The 18,824-nt window shown below is 45.2% G+C and overlaps 1 protein-coding gene across 6 annotated transcripts in view; it reads right to left on the reverse strand.

The window, feature by feature from the left end:
- The window catches only part of tweek (transmembrane protein KIAA1109 homolog tweek), a 647,796-nt gene that overhangs the window by 319,213 nt on the left and 309,759 nt on the right, over positions 1-18,824 (reverse strand). For all 6 annotated transcript variants that reach the window (XR_008613545.1, XR_008613544.1, XM_050182732.3 and 3 more), the window contains exons 28-30: positions 12,824-13,004; positions 12,710-12,757; positions 5,349-5,666 (exon numbers count right to left, since the gene is read on the reverse strand). Coding sequence is in view for 4 of the 6 variants with exons in the window: in XM_050182732.3 (XP_050038689.2) it covers positions 5,349-5,666; positions 12,710-12,757; positions 12,824-13,004 (547 nt within the window). In the remaining 2 variants the exon portion in view is untranslated. The remainder of the gene's footprint in view (positions 1-5,348; positions 5,667-12,709; positions 12,758-12,823; positions 13,005-18,824) is intronic.

Below are 18,824 nucleotides of genomic sequence, written 5' to 3' on the forward strand. Positions count from 1 at the left end.
TTTGGAAAACAGCGACCGCGAACTACTACTTCAGCGGAATACAACAGCTTGTCCCCTTTGCATTCTTCCTATAGTGACTGCCACAGCTCTGCTAAGCACGCCCGGGCGTCTCAACATCGTCTAACAGCAGTCAAAGCGGAAATTCCCGCAGCGCAACTCCAGGAAGCGGAAACGTCGGAACCGGAAATTTTGAAATCAGAAATATCGGAACCGGAAATGCCGGAACCGGATTTGGTGTGAGGGGAAAAGGCGGCGCACAACAAAGGTTGTCGCTACTTATGAAAGCGGCAGTGGCGCGTGGATGGATGGATGGATGGATGGATGGATGGATGGATGGATGGATGGATGGATGGATGGAGGGCCTAGGTGGTAGGCGGGACCTATTTGATAGACTTATTTTCTCATTATAAAATATGAAGACGCCAAAAAACAGACACACACAAGAGAAGAGAACGGGACAGGGCGCCCTGTCCTGTTCTCTTCTCTTGTGTGTGTCTGTTTTTTGGCGTCTTCATATTTTATAATAAACAGCTACCAACTAGGCCAACAAGAAGTGCTTTTATTTTCTCAGCTAGCTCTTCGAACTGACTGTTAAATGGAGTAGGGAGTGCTGAATCATTTATTTTGGTTGGGATAGCGGTCGAGGTCGGCTTTGCTCGAGTGATTTGACGGACTTGCTCGTTGAGCCTAAGGACGTAGGCCTAGCGATGAAATCGAAGAAAGGGAAGGCCGCGGGGGATGGGTAGCAAGTGCAGTGCGACGAGTGCCTGCGCTAGTGCTTCCTCAACGAGACCAGTTTCCAGAGTTTAGTAGACGCGGAGGGGTCTAGCTTTATGTGCAGGCTGTGCGAGGGTGTCAGAGAAGCAGTCCAAAAACTGGAATGAACTTGGGCAGCCAAGTTCGAAGGGCTTAAAGCAGACATGAGGGAGGATCGGGAGAAGCGGGTAGCACTGCAGGCGAAAGTCGCCGATTTGGTCAAGGTGGAAGTGGTCCAGGCTGTGCAATTAATAAGGACCGTGGCCGAGCTTGCAGAAGAGAAGGAAAGGAGCGCAGAACTGGAAAGGCGGCTTGATGCGCTTGAGACGCGGGCAGCGGAGAATGATGGGTCGGGACATCAAGCCGGTGGCAAAAGCACAGAAAGTAGGGTAGACCCTACAGGCGAAGGGGGAGGCAGGGTGGCAGACCAAGCGGTCGTCAGCTCGCCGCCGGTGAATCGGCATAGTTATAGTGAAGCAGCGCAACACGCCCCGAGTGAGGCGACGCTGCAGCCACAGGGGCGCCAGCAGGCGCGAAGAGAGGAGGGGAACAAGCTAACCCCAAGAAATGAGGTCATAGTCAATGATAACAAGCAGCACAATCTGGAAGTTAAGAGGGAGGAAGGGAATACCCTAGTACTTATCGGTGGTGACTCAAATATGAGAAAGTGCAAAAGAGCTATAACGGAGTGTACAAAGGGTGATAAGCGGGTAGCAGTTGGGGTGTTCCCCAGCAGGACAATGGACACAGCACTGAGGGAGACTAAAAACGAGCTTTCTAAGAATGTTGCAGAGCGCAATTTGCTAGTGCTAGCGGCGGGGCTAAATGATGTCCTGAATGGTGAAGCCACAAAAGTAGTGGAAAGATTAGTGGAGGGAGTTGGCGATTTAAGGGCGATAGCACAGCAAGTACAGATCATGGTATGCACAGTGCCGGAGGTGCAAGGATGAAATGGAGAAATTACCAAGGACATTGTGGCTGTTAATCGAGAGATAAGAAAGCTAAGCCAGGAGAAAGGCTTTGAAGTGGCAGACATAAACAGAGAAGTGCATGGAGCAGGCTTTGGCGGAGGCTTTACACGAGATGGCTTCCACTTTAATGGAAGGCTAGGATCCGAAATCGGCTGGTGCCTGGCAGGCCGGGCAGGAGCTTTCTTAGGGGGTCCACTGCGTCTCAGGGCGTAGGGATAGGTAGAAACAATGTAGAAAGTGCAACAATAGAGGCAGACGCCAATAAAATGACCACTAGGAGGTCCACGAAGAAAAATACAAGAAAGAAATTTAACACCAGGATCAGATACATAAACATGCAAGGCGGTAGAAAGAGAACAAAGTGGACAGAAATAGAATAGCAGTTAAAGGACGGACAAGTAGGTGTATACTTGCTATGGGAAACACATCTCAGGGATCTAGAAGACCCACCGTTTATTGAAAGCTACGTCTGGGAAGGGAGCAACAGAACAACAATGGAGAGGAAGGGAGGAGGAGTAGGTATGCTGATACATCAAGGAACAAATTGGCAAAGAATAAAGTCCACTTGCAAAGAACATGTCTGGCTATCAGGTACAATTGCCAGTAAAAAGACAGGGCTAGGAGTAGTTTATTTAGGGACAGGGGACAAATACAGGCAAGAGAACAAGGATCTAGTGACGTGTCTCGATGATGATATAAAGCAGTTTGGAGAAAGTGCCAGTATTTGTCTGCTGGGTGACATGAATGGCCACATCGAGGATCTGGATGGATACACAGATTGTAACGGGAAGTTGATACTAGACTTCTGTGAGCGACACAACCTAGTTATAGTAAATAGAGAAACTAAGTGTGAGAGACAAATCACGTGGGAATCCCGTAACAGACAAATGACCATCGACTACTGCTTAATGTCGCAGGGGTTGTATAGCAAGCTCGCAATAATGGAAAGTGATGAAAAGGGGAAGTACAGCCTCGGAAGTGATCATAAGCATATTAGTCTAAAGTTGGGAGCCCTCCTCCAAAGAGAAATGCAGGGAAGTCAAAAAGAGTACGCAAAATTAAATGACGAACAAATGGCGCAAACAGCGGCCAGCATAGAGGAAGCAATAGAAAAACAGCCCATGGAAAAGTGGGAATATAATCAGTTAGAACTACTCATTAGTACAAAAATAAAAGAAGTAAAAGGAGTAAACAGCTGGAGAAAAAAGAGGAATCCACGAAGTTGGTGGAATAAGGAAATTAGGGAGGCCATCGAACAACGACGGTGGGCAACTCGGGAAACAGAGAAGCAAAGAGGGTGCAGTTATCTGAAGAGGAAATGGTCCAAAAATGGGAATATTATCGACAAAAGAAACAAGTGCAGGTCCTCGTCCAGGCTAAAATAAAGCAGTCCTCTGATCGTTGGCTGGCTGAAGTTCGCGATGCAACTAAAGGGGGGAAAAGAAAATTCTGGAACCATATAAGCTGGCTGGGTAAAGCGAATCACAGAAAGCAGGAACAGATTCACGATGCCGAAGGAAATTCTTTAGAGGGAGATGACGCTTTGAACTACATTGGTTCAGTTATAGCAGAGTCATTTAGGAAAGACGATAGGGTAATCGCCCCAAATGAGGGAGCAACACAGAATAGCATAATAGAAAACAGCTTAGAACTGACCAATCTTAACTGGAAAAAGGCGGAAGAAAATGTTCCAAAATGCCCGTCCGCAGGGATAGATGAAATTCCAATCAAGTTAATTAATCAAGAAGACACATGTACTGTGGGTGGTGAATATGTAGAAACACTAGCACGCGTCTAACATCAACGCGTGCTTCGCGAACAAGGTAGTACATGCAACAGTGGCCGCTCCGAAGAATTGTCCACACGCTGTCCATAACATGTGAGCCGAAATTGTCCTTGGGGTACACCGCTGGCATCCACTGGTCACAGCAGCAGCTCTGCAGACTCGATGGCATGATTTCAGGCCAGGACTCTGGAAACGGCGACGCAGTAGTCGGTATAAGCCAACTGGCCACAGAATCACCATTGCCCGGGGTGGCTCGATCGTAGTCCAGGGCAGCAGCACAGACGATGTGCAGGTGACAACAAACCAGGGTGACTCCGCTCACGCTGCGTACACTCAACGCACTCGGCAAACGCTAAAGTAGTGCAAGGGAGAGAAATTCTGCATGCGCATTGCCCACGTGGTACGATGTTCAACTCGGCTAGCAAAAGATCAGGCGGCTACTCAGATGCTAAGTTTATGCGAAGGAAGCTCGCTTCCTTGAGTCGAACGAGTAATCTCAATTTGTGTGAAGCTAAGTAGAATGAGGGAAGCAAATTACAACACCTCAATGCCATGGTCCACCAGGTTGTGTCCCTCCACCTGCGACAGGCAGCTTCGTAAAGCCTCAGGCCTAAAGTGTCGCTACCCTGACAACAACCGGCATCCAAAAAACAACACCCAAAATGGGTGCAAGACAGGTAGCCGCGAGGAGATGTCAGCTCTGTTAGATGGTCCTACCCTACTTGGTGCAGACAGCATCTGAGTTGACGGCGCCCACCGTCCCAGACGGTGTCGGAGCGCCTGGTGCTAGGCCGCAATACCAGTCAGCCCGTAGTGGCGCGTACGGTCACGTGAACGGTTGCGCTTTCGAACGAGCCCTTGCGAGACGGTCTCGCAGATGCATGGATTTGCGCACGCGTGGAACGTCCACGTTGCTTGCTGACCTCGAGCCAAAGAGGAAGCGCTTTCTCCTTTCCGCGCCCAAGTAACTTGACCGTTAGGTCGCGTTAGCAGCGCAACACTCGCGCCATCTGTCATACTGCGCTTCAACCAGACCGCCTGCCGCAGGCAGCAAGCCACACGGCGAAGCCGGATTACAGGAGACGGGAGTTATGCGGGAAAACAACATATCAGGAGAGGCGCGAGAGTCGCGCATCCCCACAACCTTCGCCAAGTGAACTAGTTGTCACTTTTTGTTCAGGCCTCCCTCTATTTATTTAAGGAAAAATAAACTTGATTTGATTTGATTGATACAAATAACTTTGGCTGCTTATGCTTTGCTAGCTGGCCTATTCGAATGTCTTTTGCACAACCATACATGTTTTTTTTTCTTGTGAGCAAGGACAACTGCAGGTATCTGTACCACTCTTTGAATTATGATGATAGAGTTTCAGAGGCAGTGATGCACACTGCACTTTTCTAAGCTCATACCTGTCCCTAGTAGTTTTCATACAGGCTTGCTCAATCTTCACTCCAGGGAAGTGTTGCAGCTAAGAAACTAGGCTGCTGTCCAGAGGTAACTTGAAATTATGAGCTCAACATCTTTTCACTCGTTTTTAAATTTCAAATAACAGTTGGCTGTAGAACAAGCGCTTACACCTCAGTCCAATAGGAGTCAACAATGCTAACAGCAATAAAAGACAGTCTGATTCATACAGCAGAAGCAAATTTGCAATCTTGACATCACATTCCTTCATAATGTGTCCTGCCGATCATTCTAATGGCTAAAGTCTTGAGGGTTTTTCTCACTGCTGCTCAACTCGTTATTAGATTCACCATCCCTACAATCCGCAGGATGCATTGAATGTTTGTTTTTGGGAAGTGCAGAATATTCTCTCCATGAGAGCACCACTCACCCTGGCCGCCTGTGCAGCACCCGTCGCGTCCTCGGCCAGCAGGCAAGCAGTTTCATCACATGGGGGCTCATCCTCACGCAAGGGCACACCCAGCAGCTGAGCTGGTGGCTCCGGCCGTGTACGTTTACGAAGCCGGCTGTTCTGCTCAACCAGCAGAGGCATGTACAGTAGGTGTTTCCACTGGCGGCTGAGTGCCAAGAGACCACGTCGCAGTGTGCTCAGTGGCGGCACATGCTGGGCGCCAAGGCATTCCTCAGGGCTGGGTGCCTCAGGCAGAAAACGGCACAATGCCGATAACAACTGGCATGATGGCTCCTCCTACAGGTAAAACAGGAACCAATGGGTGAGCAAGTCACAGGAAATAACTCTGTGCATAAATAACACAAGTAACTGCCATCAAAAACAACCACCTGTTCACGAACACCTTAGCTAACATTGGAAGGTTAAAATTATTGACGTCCTTGCTCACCTTTAGCTAAGCATTTTGACAGAATTGCCTGTCTGGTTGGGTTAATTCATTATAACATTCAAATGGCTCACACCAGAAAATGAGTTTATTTATGTTTTGGAAACAATGCAGCTCCTGCTTCAGGGGGGGGGGGGAGTGACGATGAGGATGTCAAGTTGCAACTTTTAAGCTTTCGTGGTTGAGGAAGGAGAGGGCGTGTTGAATTCATCTTTGCGACTTAAGGGTGGTAGGCCGGGTGCAGTCCGAGATGGTTGTGTGCTTACACTGTGAATGTAACCTGATGGCAGCTTTCCTTTGGAACAGTTTAAGCTGCCGCTTTTGTTGGTTGTTCTCAGTTGAAAGAATTTTGATTTCTTCAAAGGCAATTTTATCGTCCGTGTCTTCTGAGTGTTTGGCTTGGGGGTGCTTTCGCTGTCTGGAGAGTGTTCTGATGTTGTTCTTGTGTTACTGAGGTGAGGGATGGGGTGTTGAGGAGGGATGTTGGATTCTCAGCAGCTTCTCATTGCTATAACCGATATATTGTTAGAACCGGTATCGTTAAAAATGGATTCAACTGTATTACATAAGGGGTGGCTAACATGTATACACAAGGCAGGTGTTATGGTGAAATACTAGTGTGAACAGTTTCCAGAAATTCTGAATGACGTGATAGCAGCGACATTGAAGGATAGGTTGTTCCAGTCTTTGGCAGCTCGAGGGAAAAAATTGAAGCTTGAAAAGTGACAGTCCGAGTTCGAGAAGTGTTCGAGGATGAGAAGCTTGGAGTTGATGGCTGGTACGCTGTGACATGCGTGAAGATGATGGCATGATGTAAGGTGGGCGGCTTGGCGAGCTGTAAAAAAATTTGTGATAAAGAGAAAGTGTGACGATACGACGATGAAAAGCAAGAGATGCCGAGCTAGATCTGCCTTTGGCCCTCTCAGGGTCGATTATTTTCGCCATATGCGACCGCCCAGGGTCAATTTTTTTTATTGCAGATTTAAATTCTTCAGCGGGACCTGTCTTGAAAAACATTTACCGTAATTCTTCAAGGGTGACTGTAAAGTGAGAAGAAAATATTTTGCGTTGGTATATATGTACTGTTTATTTATGAATAACAACAATAAAAGAAGAAAATAAACTTATAAGAATTAAAAATCTGATGAATTGTTATACGCATAGTTCAAGGTTTAGAAAATGCACACACGAGAATATTTTGCAAGTCTCAAATGTTCCTGCTTTTACACTAATATTTATGTCCACGGTGTAATCGAACTGTGTAGGTGAGCGCACTAAAAAAAACTGTGTGGTTGTGTGCTTGTCAAAAAAAGCAAAACTTGTGACAAACTTCTGCTAATCTTCATTTTATCGCCAACCAGGAGATTAGTTTTCGTGAGTCTCCAAAAAAATAAAAAAGAAAGAAAAGAAGGAAACGCATGCACGGCGGCATATTTCGTATGGGCACCCCTGTGAGCGAGTAACAGGCAGTCACCCTTTGAGCGATTAGTAACGAGATGGCCATCAGTTTTGCGAGCAGAAGAAGCCGAAACGGCCAGCAGAACAGAACTCAAACTAACCGTCACCTACCTGCACACGTGACAATGTGCAAGCGGTAATATATAGACGCGCTGGAGCAAACATACTAGCTCTAACCCAAACCATGCAACGTTAACCGAAAGTGCGAGGCGCGAAAAAAATTCCTTTTATTCCCGCACAGTGGCAGCACATGCCAGCAAAGAAAAAATTAGGAAATTGGCACGCTTTTTAAACATACGAACGGCGCCGTAAATATACGGCATCAACCATTTTGGACTTGTTCGCGGCGCAGTATATTTACGTCATTGACCCTGAAAGGACTAAGTCCATGGAAGAGAAATAGCGAGCATTTCGAAGGCTATCAAGTGAATCGTCTAGTGGGAAAGTGGCTACACATCTTTTTATGTCACCTGATTTAGCGTTCGAAATCCACACAGAAACGCAGGCTGCCATCCTTCTTAGCCAGAACTACAGGTGATGCCCAAGGGCTTTTCGAAGACTGAATCACATCGTCTTCAAGCATTTGGTTAACTTGCTGTTGTATCATCTCCCATTCTTTTAGGGCCACACGATAAGGGTTTTGAGGAATCGATCTCGTTGCGTCCTCTGTGATTATTTGGTGCTTGGTTAAGGGCGCCCAACCGACCTTTGATGTCGACACAAAGCAGTTGTGGAACTCGGCCAAGAGTGCAAGAAGCCGTTCTAGCTCATGTTGTGGTAAAGTAGTGTTTACGTCAAGCACAGGTGCCGGGTCTTGTGCAGATGCTTCCTAGAGTACTGAAAAGCAGCCCCGAATATCAGCGACGTCGTCAAAATAGGCCACGGCCATGCCCCTTGGTAGATGCTGTCACTCTGTGCTAAAATTGGTTAACAATAGGTTTGTGCGCCCATCGGTGAGATTTACGATGCCTCATGCAACCAAGATACCGTGAGTAAATAACAATGCGGTTACTTGGTGTGCAACTCCTTCACAATCAAACGGTCCATCACATGCCACCGAAACATGACCGAGGTGGGACGACCATGTTGTTGTCGATGAGTCGAAAGGAGTTGTGTTGCGGTGATAAGCAGGGAATTAAATCAGGACTCTTATTAAACACAACCAAGCGGTCGAGGATGTTGATTATAAAGACATATTCCTTTAGACAATTTATGCCTATGACAAAATCTTTAACCACTTTGGAAGAACGATGAAATTGGCAATGAAAGAAGAATCTCCGATGGTAATTCTCGCAGTACAGCTTCCAGCGCATGAGCAGTTGGCCACCTGTAGTTCTTATATGGGGTCCCGTCCAGGGCTTTTTTACTTTCTTAAGGCGAATGGTTAAACCTTGACTCATTATGGAATAATCGGCACCAGTGTCCGCTAGTGCGGTCACTTGCTGTCCGTCAATAGAAACAATAAGATTCACGCTCACAATTTTGTCGGTACTCACAATTTTATCAGTATCAGGGTTTGTCGGTTTTACGACGTCCTGCAGCGGGGGTTATTGGGTGCTTTTCATCCTCTTGTTTCCAGGCCGCAACCTTACTCCCAGAGGTTGCTGCCGTTAATTTCCCCGGCGTGGGCTAGGTGACCTAGTTCCCTGAAGGTCAGCAGCAAAAGGGAGTCCATTTGATGAAGATGAATGAGCAGGGGATGGAGAGCATGACTGTCGGCCAAAATCAGTCTGGTAATTAGGCAGAGAGTCCTTGTCCAGAGTGTGCATTACAGCAGGACCTTGAAAAGAAGCATCGTCGCGCCGTAGCATGTAGTCGTCACAGGTGCGTCGACCGTTAGACCAGAATTGACGAGGTCAGGAAGAGGTGTCAATGTGATGGCTCAATTAAGTTACAAAATGGCATAACAAATTACATGTTATAATCCGCTGACCACATGGATGGTCTTCTGTCTTGTGTTGATCGGCGCAGAGCCACTGGTGGTTTGTTCCTTGATGGTGATATCTGAATAGCGCTGCTCCGTGTTCTTGATGGTACCGTTATCTGTGGCAGCTCTAAGAAGCCTCGTGTATCGTGAAACTGAAAGCTTGCAATGGCAGCCTACTGCGTGCACATTTGTACCTTTAAGGGTACAAATGTGCACGCAACACATTGGCACGTGGCTTTGAAAATCAACTTCCTTATTTCTTCATGGATGTTGATGAAAATTGGCGCAAATGTTTAGAATGTCTCCCCGATGCTTCCATAAAAGTTTCAGAGCGATATCTTGAGAACATTTTATTCAACTGTAGTGAGCAGAATTTTTCTCCCTCTTACTTTCTGGAGAGCCTGGGGAACTTAAAAAACGTGATAGAAGGCTTGTTAAGTATTGACTGCATAGCAAAATGCTTGCTGAAGGTCGTGAAATTCTTGCATTTTTTTTGTGTTTTTTTTGGAACACAAATTTTTTGGAGTGCCATATTTTATGTTATCTTCACATCAAGCCCACTTTCCGATTAGACAAATAGCCATATCGTAAACTTACAAAGTGTCAAGATAAGAAAGCAAGAATGTCACGACCTGTACTGCAGACCAAGGAACGCGACAAAAAAAAAAACGGAGTCAAAATATGGTAAACGGTAACAAAGAAATCAGCTCCAGAAACTGAGCAGAAAGGCAGAAAGACAGCTTTCAGAAAACAGCTCTCAAAGTTTCACCTTCTCTTCAGTTCTCTAAAAGGCACCAAATTTGTAGTCTTTGGGATTTTTTGTGATGTGGGGCTTCCTGTACATGTGGCCTCTGGTCTGGCGTGCTTTCCCCCCGTCCCCTTTGTTTCTATAAAAAGAAAAGGGGGGGGGGGGCATTCTTTGCTGCTGCTGCGCTACAAAGAGCATGGTGCCTAGATTTCAAACCAAGTGACGTGCAGAACTCTGTGTGGGCATGAATATAGTTCCAGTGTACATTCAGGCAGCCTGTACCTGTAGGCTGCCCGATTGATAGCAACCTTCAGTACAATCAGCGAGGCATTTTTTTCTTTTCTTTTGGTAGAGTTGACCCTGTTACTGAATGAAGGCTCTTAGTGTCAGCAGCCTCCCAAGTCATCTTTACTTGAGAATGGCTGTAGAACTTAGGATCAGAAAGCCAGTGAAAGATATGCAGCTGCTAGGTGCTTTCCAGAATTGTACTTTTGTATGATGCCTCAATCACTTCTGCAGCCAGGTGTCTCTGCCAGCCCAAAGGGCCTAGTGAACAGAGCTCATCATGAGGTTCTCTTTATGAAAGGGTGGTATGATAGATATTACTACGAGCTATCGTGACAATATGATAATAGAGTGAACGCGCAATATGCGTGGTTGCGGGTCCGAGGTGCCGACGTGTGAAATTCCTAGCCGCGGGCCAGAGGAGTCGACACTCGATGCGCTTATTCGCGCAGACCGAGGTGCCGACGCGAAAAATGCCTAGTCGCGGACTCGAGGAGTCGACCCTCAATGCGCTTATTCGCACAGTCCGAGGGGCCAACGCGCGAAATGCCTAGTCGCGGGCTCGAGGAGTCGACCCTCGATGTGCTTATTCGTGCAGTCCGAGGTGCCGATGTGCGAAATGCCTAGTTGCGGGTTCGAGGAGTCGACCCTCGATGCGCTTATTCGCGCAGTCCGGGGTGCCGACGGGTGAAATGCCAAATCGCGAGCTGCGTACCCAAGTCACATGTAACAGACAACTCATGAAAGCTTGTGATGAATGAATCCACCAATTCCCATGGCAGCTGAGCTTGCTGGAGGAACCGTTGTTGTTCGACAATGAGATTAGTTGTAGTGACGAAGTAAGCTTCGAGCTTTGCCATGGAGGCATCAAATCCATCTGGTTCACTCGTGACTGTGTCTTGCTCTTGTCAAAACTGACACCTCAGCTTCCGCCATGTGTAGAAACTGTGCTGCCTTTCCATGCCCAAACAATGCAACAAGAGCGCTTTATGATGGGTAGCCGAGTGGGTGTTGTTTGCTGAGGTCAGCAGATAGTTTTCAAAGAGCCTACGCCACTGCTTCCACGGGATGGCTGGCTTTCCCGGCGCTTGTTGGAATTCTGCTGGCTGAAGCAGGCTCATCTTCTAACTTATTCAAGTCCAATCCTGTTGACTGTTGTCGCCATCTGTTGCATCTCCAGCTGGAACATGCGAAGCAGCCTTCAGCCCAAGCAAGCACAACGACGTCAGCCAAACGAAAGTTCCTTTATTTTATTATTGGCGCAGAATATATACAACCAAGGGTCACCCACGACGCCCTCCAGTATTATGTAGCATAATTGCAACACACTTCCAAAAGATACCTAGACAGCATTTCTCTCGGTCATATTCAGGAGATCCAAGAAATTTTTATGACTTAAAGGTGAATGGCACGAGGAAGGTGATGAGAAAAAATTCTAGCAGAAATATGAACTGCTTTAACACGAATAGAAAACATGGAACAGCAAATATAACTAGCAGATTTATTACGTGCATTTTTTCTGAGCCAGGTTTGATTCCTTGGGATGACAACATAACATTCAGTACATCAAAAAGGTAATTGAGGATTCAGGTGAATGCATTTGTCCCTTCAGAGTGTACCAAGCCTGGTACCTTTGCCTCTCAGTACACCTTGACTCCAAGTGATGTAGATCAGCTAAAGAGCTGTCAATGAAATGCTTGGCAAATCAGTTTTGCACAAATCCACCATCTGGGGAAGTTTCCCAATTAAATAAGTTGCCCACCTAACAGCAGAACGAAGCTACAAAAAGTCCATATGAAATAAAGCTCAAAGAGACAGTTTCGCAGTTTTAAAATTTTAATTTAGAAGTTTTAGACACTGCCACCCTTGAAGGCATGAACCATTGTCAGGTGCCCACTTTTTGGCAGGTCCTTTCTAATCGCAACTGCTTTTGCAGGCGGTCACGGAGTGATGCAGCATGTTTGTTGCGCACAAAACAATGCTTCTTATAACATTAAACAACTTAAACAGCACGATCAGGGCAAACCACCACCAACAATGACATATGACCACTACTACAGCGGGGATAACTTAGGCTATGATGAGTCAGAGTTGGCCTGACTGTGCAGCGAGCGCCACCACACGGCAGGCGACGGAAGGGTGATGCATTCCCCCTCACAGTTTTCAAACTGAAGCCAATTTAGTAACATTAGTCAGTGGTGTGTGACCATAACTTGTTACAGAGTGGAATTATGCATTCTTTTCCGACACAATCTTTCTAAAAGAAATTTCAGGTTTGTGTGTCTGTCCATCAGTAGGCCCTTGCCTCTCTTCATCAGCATCCACTGAAAGGCTCCTAAGCCTATTAACAGTACAGGCCTTCGTCTTGGCTGGCTTCTTTGCACTTCCAACCACTCCAAGCTTACAACTGCATGTTCACCCCACGAGCCCACAGCAAGGTACTCAAAAAAAAAAAAAAAGTCTATAGGCAACCTTACCTGAAGTGCTCGAGCAAGAGGCGTCAGCTTTCCATAAAGTTGTTTTCCCTGGAAAAGGAAATCAATTGAACAGTTGCTGCATTCTTTTGGTCCTCAGTCTTATTAAGCACTGACCCTAGGTGGCAGATGTCCCCCCTGTGCATCCATCGCCTCCGCCATGAGCCAGGCAAGCACTGAACAAAGACGCTGCTGTTCTGTCTGCTGAGCTTTGCGTAAAGCCACCAGGAGCCGGTCACATGGCTTGAGCCAGGCATTTATGGATGGGGTCATTGTGCTCAGAAGATGCCAGTCCAACCTGTTGGGTTTCAACACCACATATATGCACTGAAAGCAACTTTCTTAACTTTGAAGTCGCTAAAATATCGCCAATTGTTCTATCATTGTTTAAGATGTCACTGGTCACTAAATAAAGAAAGAGTTGTCACTAAACAGACCAAAAGTCGTAAAATCTAGTGACATAATGAATATAATGGCAACACTGACAAACTGTCTATAGTGCACTGCTACAGCCACAGATACAGCTACAATGGCCATCACAGCTTCACTTTCTGCGTGTTTCATGTTGTACCTTTCCTTCATTAGTAGACTGGGTGCGAGTACAAAGGCATCACTGTCTGGAGTTTGCTCTCTAGATAGTGCGACATTTACTTAAGTCACCTGCGGTGTCCAGCATTTTGTTGGCGCATTAGCATTTACAATAAAAAGAGGGCAAGTTCTGGCCATGCGGTGACAGTGATGCAGGTGCCTGAATGGCACTGCCCTCCTCCATTTGCCTCCAGCCTGTATTTTGTTAAATAGTCGCACGCTTCTCCGAGTTGTGGTATGGTGATGATATGGTTGGGTATTTGGTGGAAAGCGGACTTGGAACAGCTGAAAGCAAAACTCAAGGGGCTCATTTTGGGCCATGTGGTGTGCCGAGTAACATTTGACCATGTTTAAAGGGCCGCTCACCAGGTCACATAGCAAATTTCAGTTATACACTGGAAGTTATTATGTGTCCTTTAGCGGGCATTCTGCTGGAAAAAATTTTCAAATTGGTTCATTAATAGTTGAGATAGAAGCAGTTCCGTGCCGCGAACCCGTGATTTCAGGAGACGACCGCCAGTGCCAAGAGAGACACTCTTTCCACTTGCCCCGTCTAGCCTTCACAAGCGAAATTCCTTCCCTGCGTTCTCCCATACTGGAGCTCAAGGATTGCGTGATGCCTACGTCACGGGCCCCACATTCATTTTTTTTTTTCTCCTCGCTTTTTTTGAGGTGCGGCGCACTTCCGCTAACGGCATCAAATGCGAGCTGTTGTGACTGTCTTGTTTCGCACAGTGCATCATTTTGCACTCTGTGCACAAGGAGACCTGACTAGTGGTATAAGTCAGTGCTACACAAATACTGAGGCAGACACAAGCGGATCAGAAAGCATGATCGCGGGCTGGAACACGGTAGAAAATGACACAGTTTTGGTGTCTGCATGTGTGACTGCACGATGTGGGAACAAGCAGATGAAACAGAAGTACATCTCTCTTGCTGCAGTGCGAACTAAAACATTAAACACGCAGACATTCGGTTCGTGTGTTTAATTACTTCTCTAAAGATTAATTCGTCGATTGAACCAACAGATTATACAAATAACAGATGTTGCCTTTGTAATGAAGAATAATTCTTGAAGTCGCGTGCCACTGTGAGCGACACCACAGGGCAAACACATGTATGCAGGCGCACTAGCACATACCGTACTTATTCGAATCTAACATGCACTTTTTTCCCCCGATAAAACGAGTCCAGAAATTGCATGCGCATTAGAGTCGAGTATGACGCTAAATCTGCATTACCATATCCCCATCGGCATTTCAAAATGACCACCTCGTACAGGCTTCGAGCCTAGCTGCCATAGGTTTCTCCATGTGCTGTAGTAAGTGTGCATTCACAATGCTTCCTTTGGCTTAGGTTAGTGCACCGTCCGTCTTCCCGTTTTCTGCATTTTCTCTATCAGCATGGAAGTGCGGACTGCAAAGACATACAGAGTTCATCACGATGCTGCAATTAAAGGAAAGCAATCACGTGTGCAGAGACGGATGGAAATCGGGTCACATCACGGGCGTTCGGAGTTCCCAAAACTTGTGTGTGGGACTGGCACAAACAGGAGCAGCATTCCACAACGGTGACTGCTACGTACCGCGTGGCCGCGCGGCCCCTATCTTGAAAGCGGTGCGGAGACAAGAGTCTACGCAACTAGGCGCACCGCGCTGTGTTCTTGTCACTTAGTTCTCATCAAAGCGAAAGGCCGCACAAAAGTGAATTCCCTCGCTCCTGCTACTGCACTTCCTCACTACAGTGTTTAAAATGTTTCTGCGGTCATTGGGTGAGACGTATTCATGCTTGTTTGCCCGTGACACCATGCTTGTTAATTTAGTTAGTAATCAAATGTTCAAAAGGTTATACGGCCAATAAAACTACTATCCTTACTTTACCTGTAGCTGTCTACTAATTTGCTATCATAATCGAGGCTTCGCATTCTGCGCAAAACTGTGACTTTTTTTATTTATCGCAACTTAAGTGCATTGGGTGTAAATCTTTGTTTTTTCCAAATGAGAGAAAGTTGTATTTCTGTATGAAAGAATGAGGTGTGCGGCACTGTAAAGGACTTTTCTTTCTTTGGGTCACGGCAAACGGGTGTGCGTTACAATCTAGGGCAGTTTTTTTTTTCTTTTTTGGTCACGAAAAACGGGTGCACATTACAATCAAGGGCGCGTTAGAATCGAGTAAATATGGTATATGTCACCCTCTGGCTTGAAGCAAGCACGGCGCCTGTGAGGAGAACGGCAAATGTCATTTGGTTTGAAATTTCAGCTCTTTTCGTGGTGCTTAGCAGTGTAATACTTAGCAGACACAATCGTTAGCGTGCATTGTATTTACATATTTATTTATTTATTTATTTATATACCTCAAGACACCCGTGTTGTGGGGTTTTACATTAGGAATGGTTAATCATACATAAAGATTCAATAACAGGAAAGAAACCCTAAATACAAGAATACAAAATAACTATGAATAACAAATATAAACAAGTAGTAAATACAACACATCTAACAGTAAAATAAATAAATGTAGAAATGTATAATATTTACCAAATTAAAAAGAATGCTAGTTTATTGATGTATACATATAAGGATTTCAATGCAGCGTCTAATTTATTTATTTTTTATTTATTTATAGAATACTATCAATCCCCCATGGGGATTATTACAGGGGTGAGCAACAAGTCACATCAATGAACCCTACTAAAACATTCTATAAAAAAAAGCACATAATGATTGAAGACTATACAAGAATAGCAGTAGTACATTCATACATAATAATACACACAACGAAGCTAATGTACATCAACCAGCAGGGAAACTAGAGAAAAAAAATACAGAGTAGAAAGCATCATTCAAATACAAAATGCACAGAACAAAAAGTGTAGGCAAGTGCTTTCCTATCACAAACTGAATCGGGATGGATCGCATGGCGAAAGCAATTTAATTACTTATATTGACAACTTTTAGGCTAATACAGCATGCTCAATTAATTCCATAAATTTTGCTAGTGTTGGCTGCTGCTTTGCGACTACATCCAGTGTATTACATTCACGAATTGACCGTGGGAAGAAAGAACAGCGAAACGTATTATTAATAAACGGATATTCTACAAGTTCCCATGCATGTCTTCTTCTGGTCGGTCTAGTATCATGAAATTTCAAGTAAGAGTCAGGGTTTATACGGAATGATCTATGCAATAGTTGGTATATAAATTTGAGGCGAAAAAGCTTTGCATGACTTTCAAGGGTAGCTAGACGAGCATGCTGTAAATGAGCAGTAGGTGAGTCAAGGCGTCCGTATCTGTTAAAGATAAAATGCACCACTTTCCGCTGCATCCTTTCCAAAATTGCGATATTGTTCGCAGTGTGAGGGAACCATACAGTATTGGCATATTCTAAGACTGGGCGCACAAAAGTGACGCATGTGAGAAGCTTTGTTTCGTGTGTAGAATATGACAGGGCCCGTTTAATGAAGAACTGTTTGTTTAACGCTTTATTCGACACTTGACACACAGTCATTGTCCAGCTGAGATTAGACGATACTGTGAGACCTAGGTATTTATACTGGTTTACATTTCGAAATGGCACATTGTTAAAATGGTAAGGAAAATCAAGCTTAGACGTTTAATTTATAATGGACATGAACACGGTTTTATCAATGTTTATTGTCATTTGCCAATCTGCACACCACTGAGCTATTTTATTTAAGGCATTATTTGATTTCACCTGGTCATCGTGGTGTCGTACTTCATTATAGAGCATGCAGTCATCAGCAAAGAGCCCGAGTTTCACGCCAGCATAGTTAGTTATGTCATTTATAAATATTAAAAACAAAACTGGAGCTAATACGAGTCCCTGGGGAATGCCTGATAACACTGGAGCAAGGTCAGAAGAGTGAGCGCCGTACTGTACAAATTGGTAGCGGTCTGTTAAGTAATTATTAATCCATTGGTAAATTGCGCCATCACCTAATATGTAATTAACTTTAAGGAGTTGTTTAGTGTGCGAGACGTGGTCAAAAGCCTTAGATAAATCCAGAAAAATGACGTCAGTTTGAATGCGCTTATTAATGCCGAGGGCCAGGTCATGCAGTGTTTCGACAAGCTGTGTAACAGTGGATAATCCAGAACTAAAGCTATGCTCATTCATGTGGAGGATATTGTTCGACTCAATAAAACTTATTAAAAATTTTAATACAATGTGTTCTAGACTTTTGCTGCAAGTGCAAGTGATAGAAATAGGCCGGTAATTAGAATGAGAGGCTGCATTACCTGATTTGAGTATAAGAGTAATTTTAGCAATTTTCCATTCACCAGGAAGGCAAGCATCTTTCAAAGATTTGGAATATATGAGATAAAGATATTTGCTGACTGGCTCCGTGTACCGTTTCATAAAGCTATTGGGAATTGAGTCTGGACCGCTACTTTTCTTTTCATTGATACCTAATAGGAGCGAAAGGATACCTGCCTCCGATAAAGTAGGCGTGCCTAGCAATCGATTATTCTGATTGTAAAAGGAAGGATGTATTTTCGCAGTACCATTATCAGTTGTAAAAACCAAATAAAAATAGTCATTAAAATCATGAGCTCTAGCCTCATACAGCGCATCTGGCGAAGCTGGATTAGTCAGCTTTGCATTCTTATACTGACAGAATTTGTGAGGCATGTTCTAAACAAACTCATGCAATGCAACTTGGAGAGAGAGAGCAATGCATAACGCTATTTAATAATGTCAGCCAGAACCGCTTTTAATTTATGAGGGTCGTTATTGTTTACAGCATCTACGGGTAACTTGTTCCAATCTTTTGTCATTTGGACAAAAAATTAATCATATGCGCAGTAGTATGGGCATGTGAGGGATGAATGGCTTTTTGGGGACTTATGCGAAGTGATAGTCGATGAGCCGGAGTGAGAACGGCAGGGTTAATCGACGAGTGATAAAATTTATGAAAAGTTGTGGTCTCTCGCTACGCTCACGGCACACACGCTCTATGCCCGGTAAGTTTACGATGCCCGGTAAGTTTACGAATGATGGTGTAATCGCAGCAACCATATTTGTTTGCCACTGAAGTTTCGTTAGTTCCGTAACTTCTGTTGAAGTGTGCATAAAGTAGTGTTAAACTTGTAACCTAAATTGATAACTTAATACCGCATATAAAAGGCCGTAATATTTATTGACATCAAAGAGCAGTATCGCAGAGAAGGGAACACGGCGGGCGGGAAGATCACAAAAGTGCGACCATAGTCAGCTGCAGTTGCGCGTAGCACGTTGTGGGGCTCTCCTCCCGTGCTCTTGGGACAAAGGAACGACAACACAGTAGTGCAAACAATCACAAGGGCATTTATTGCACCTTTCATAGATCAATGCCTGCTAGCCGAGTTGCTATCCACAAAACATGCCGATGGGTGCGCGACAAATCTAGAAGTCCGATTCACCGCGACCGGATAGCGAGCGAATATGTTCGCCCCATGCTGGATCCCAACGCCTGGTCGTTCGTGCGTACGGGCACGCGAACGGTTGCACGTTCGAAGGCAGGTCACG

This window comes from Dermacentor andersoni, chromosome 4 (assembly GCF_023375885.2).
Source record: "Dermacentor andersoni chromosome 4, qqDerAnde1_hic_scaffold, whole genome shotgun sequence".
Taxonomy (NCBI): domain Eukaryota; kingdom Metazoa; phylum Arthropoda; class Arachnida; order Ixodida; family Ixodidae; genus Dermacentor; species Dermacentor andersoni.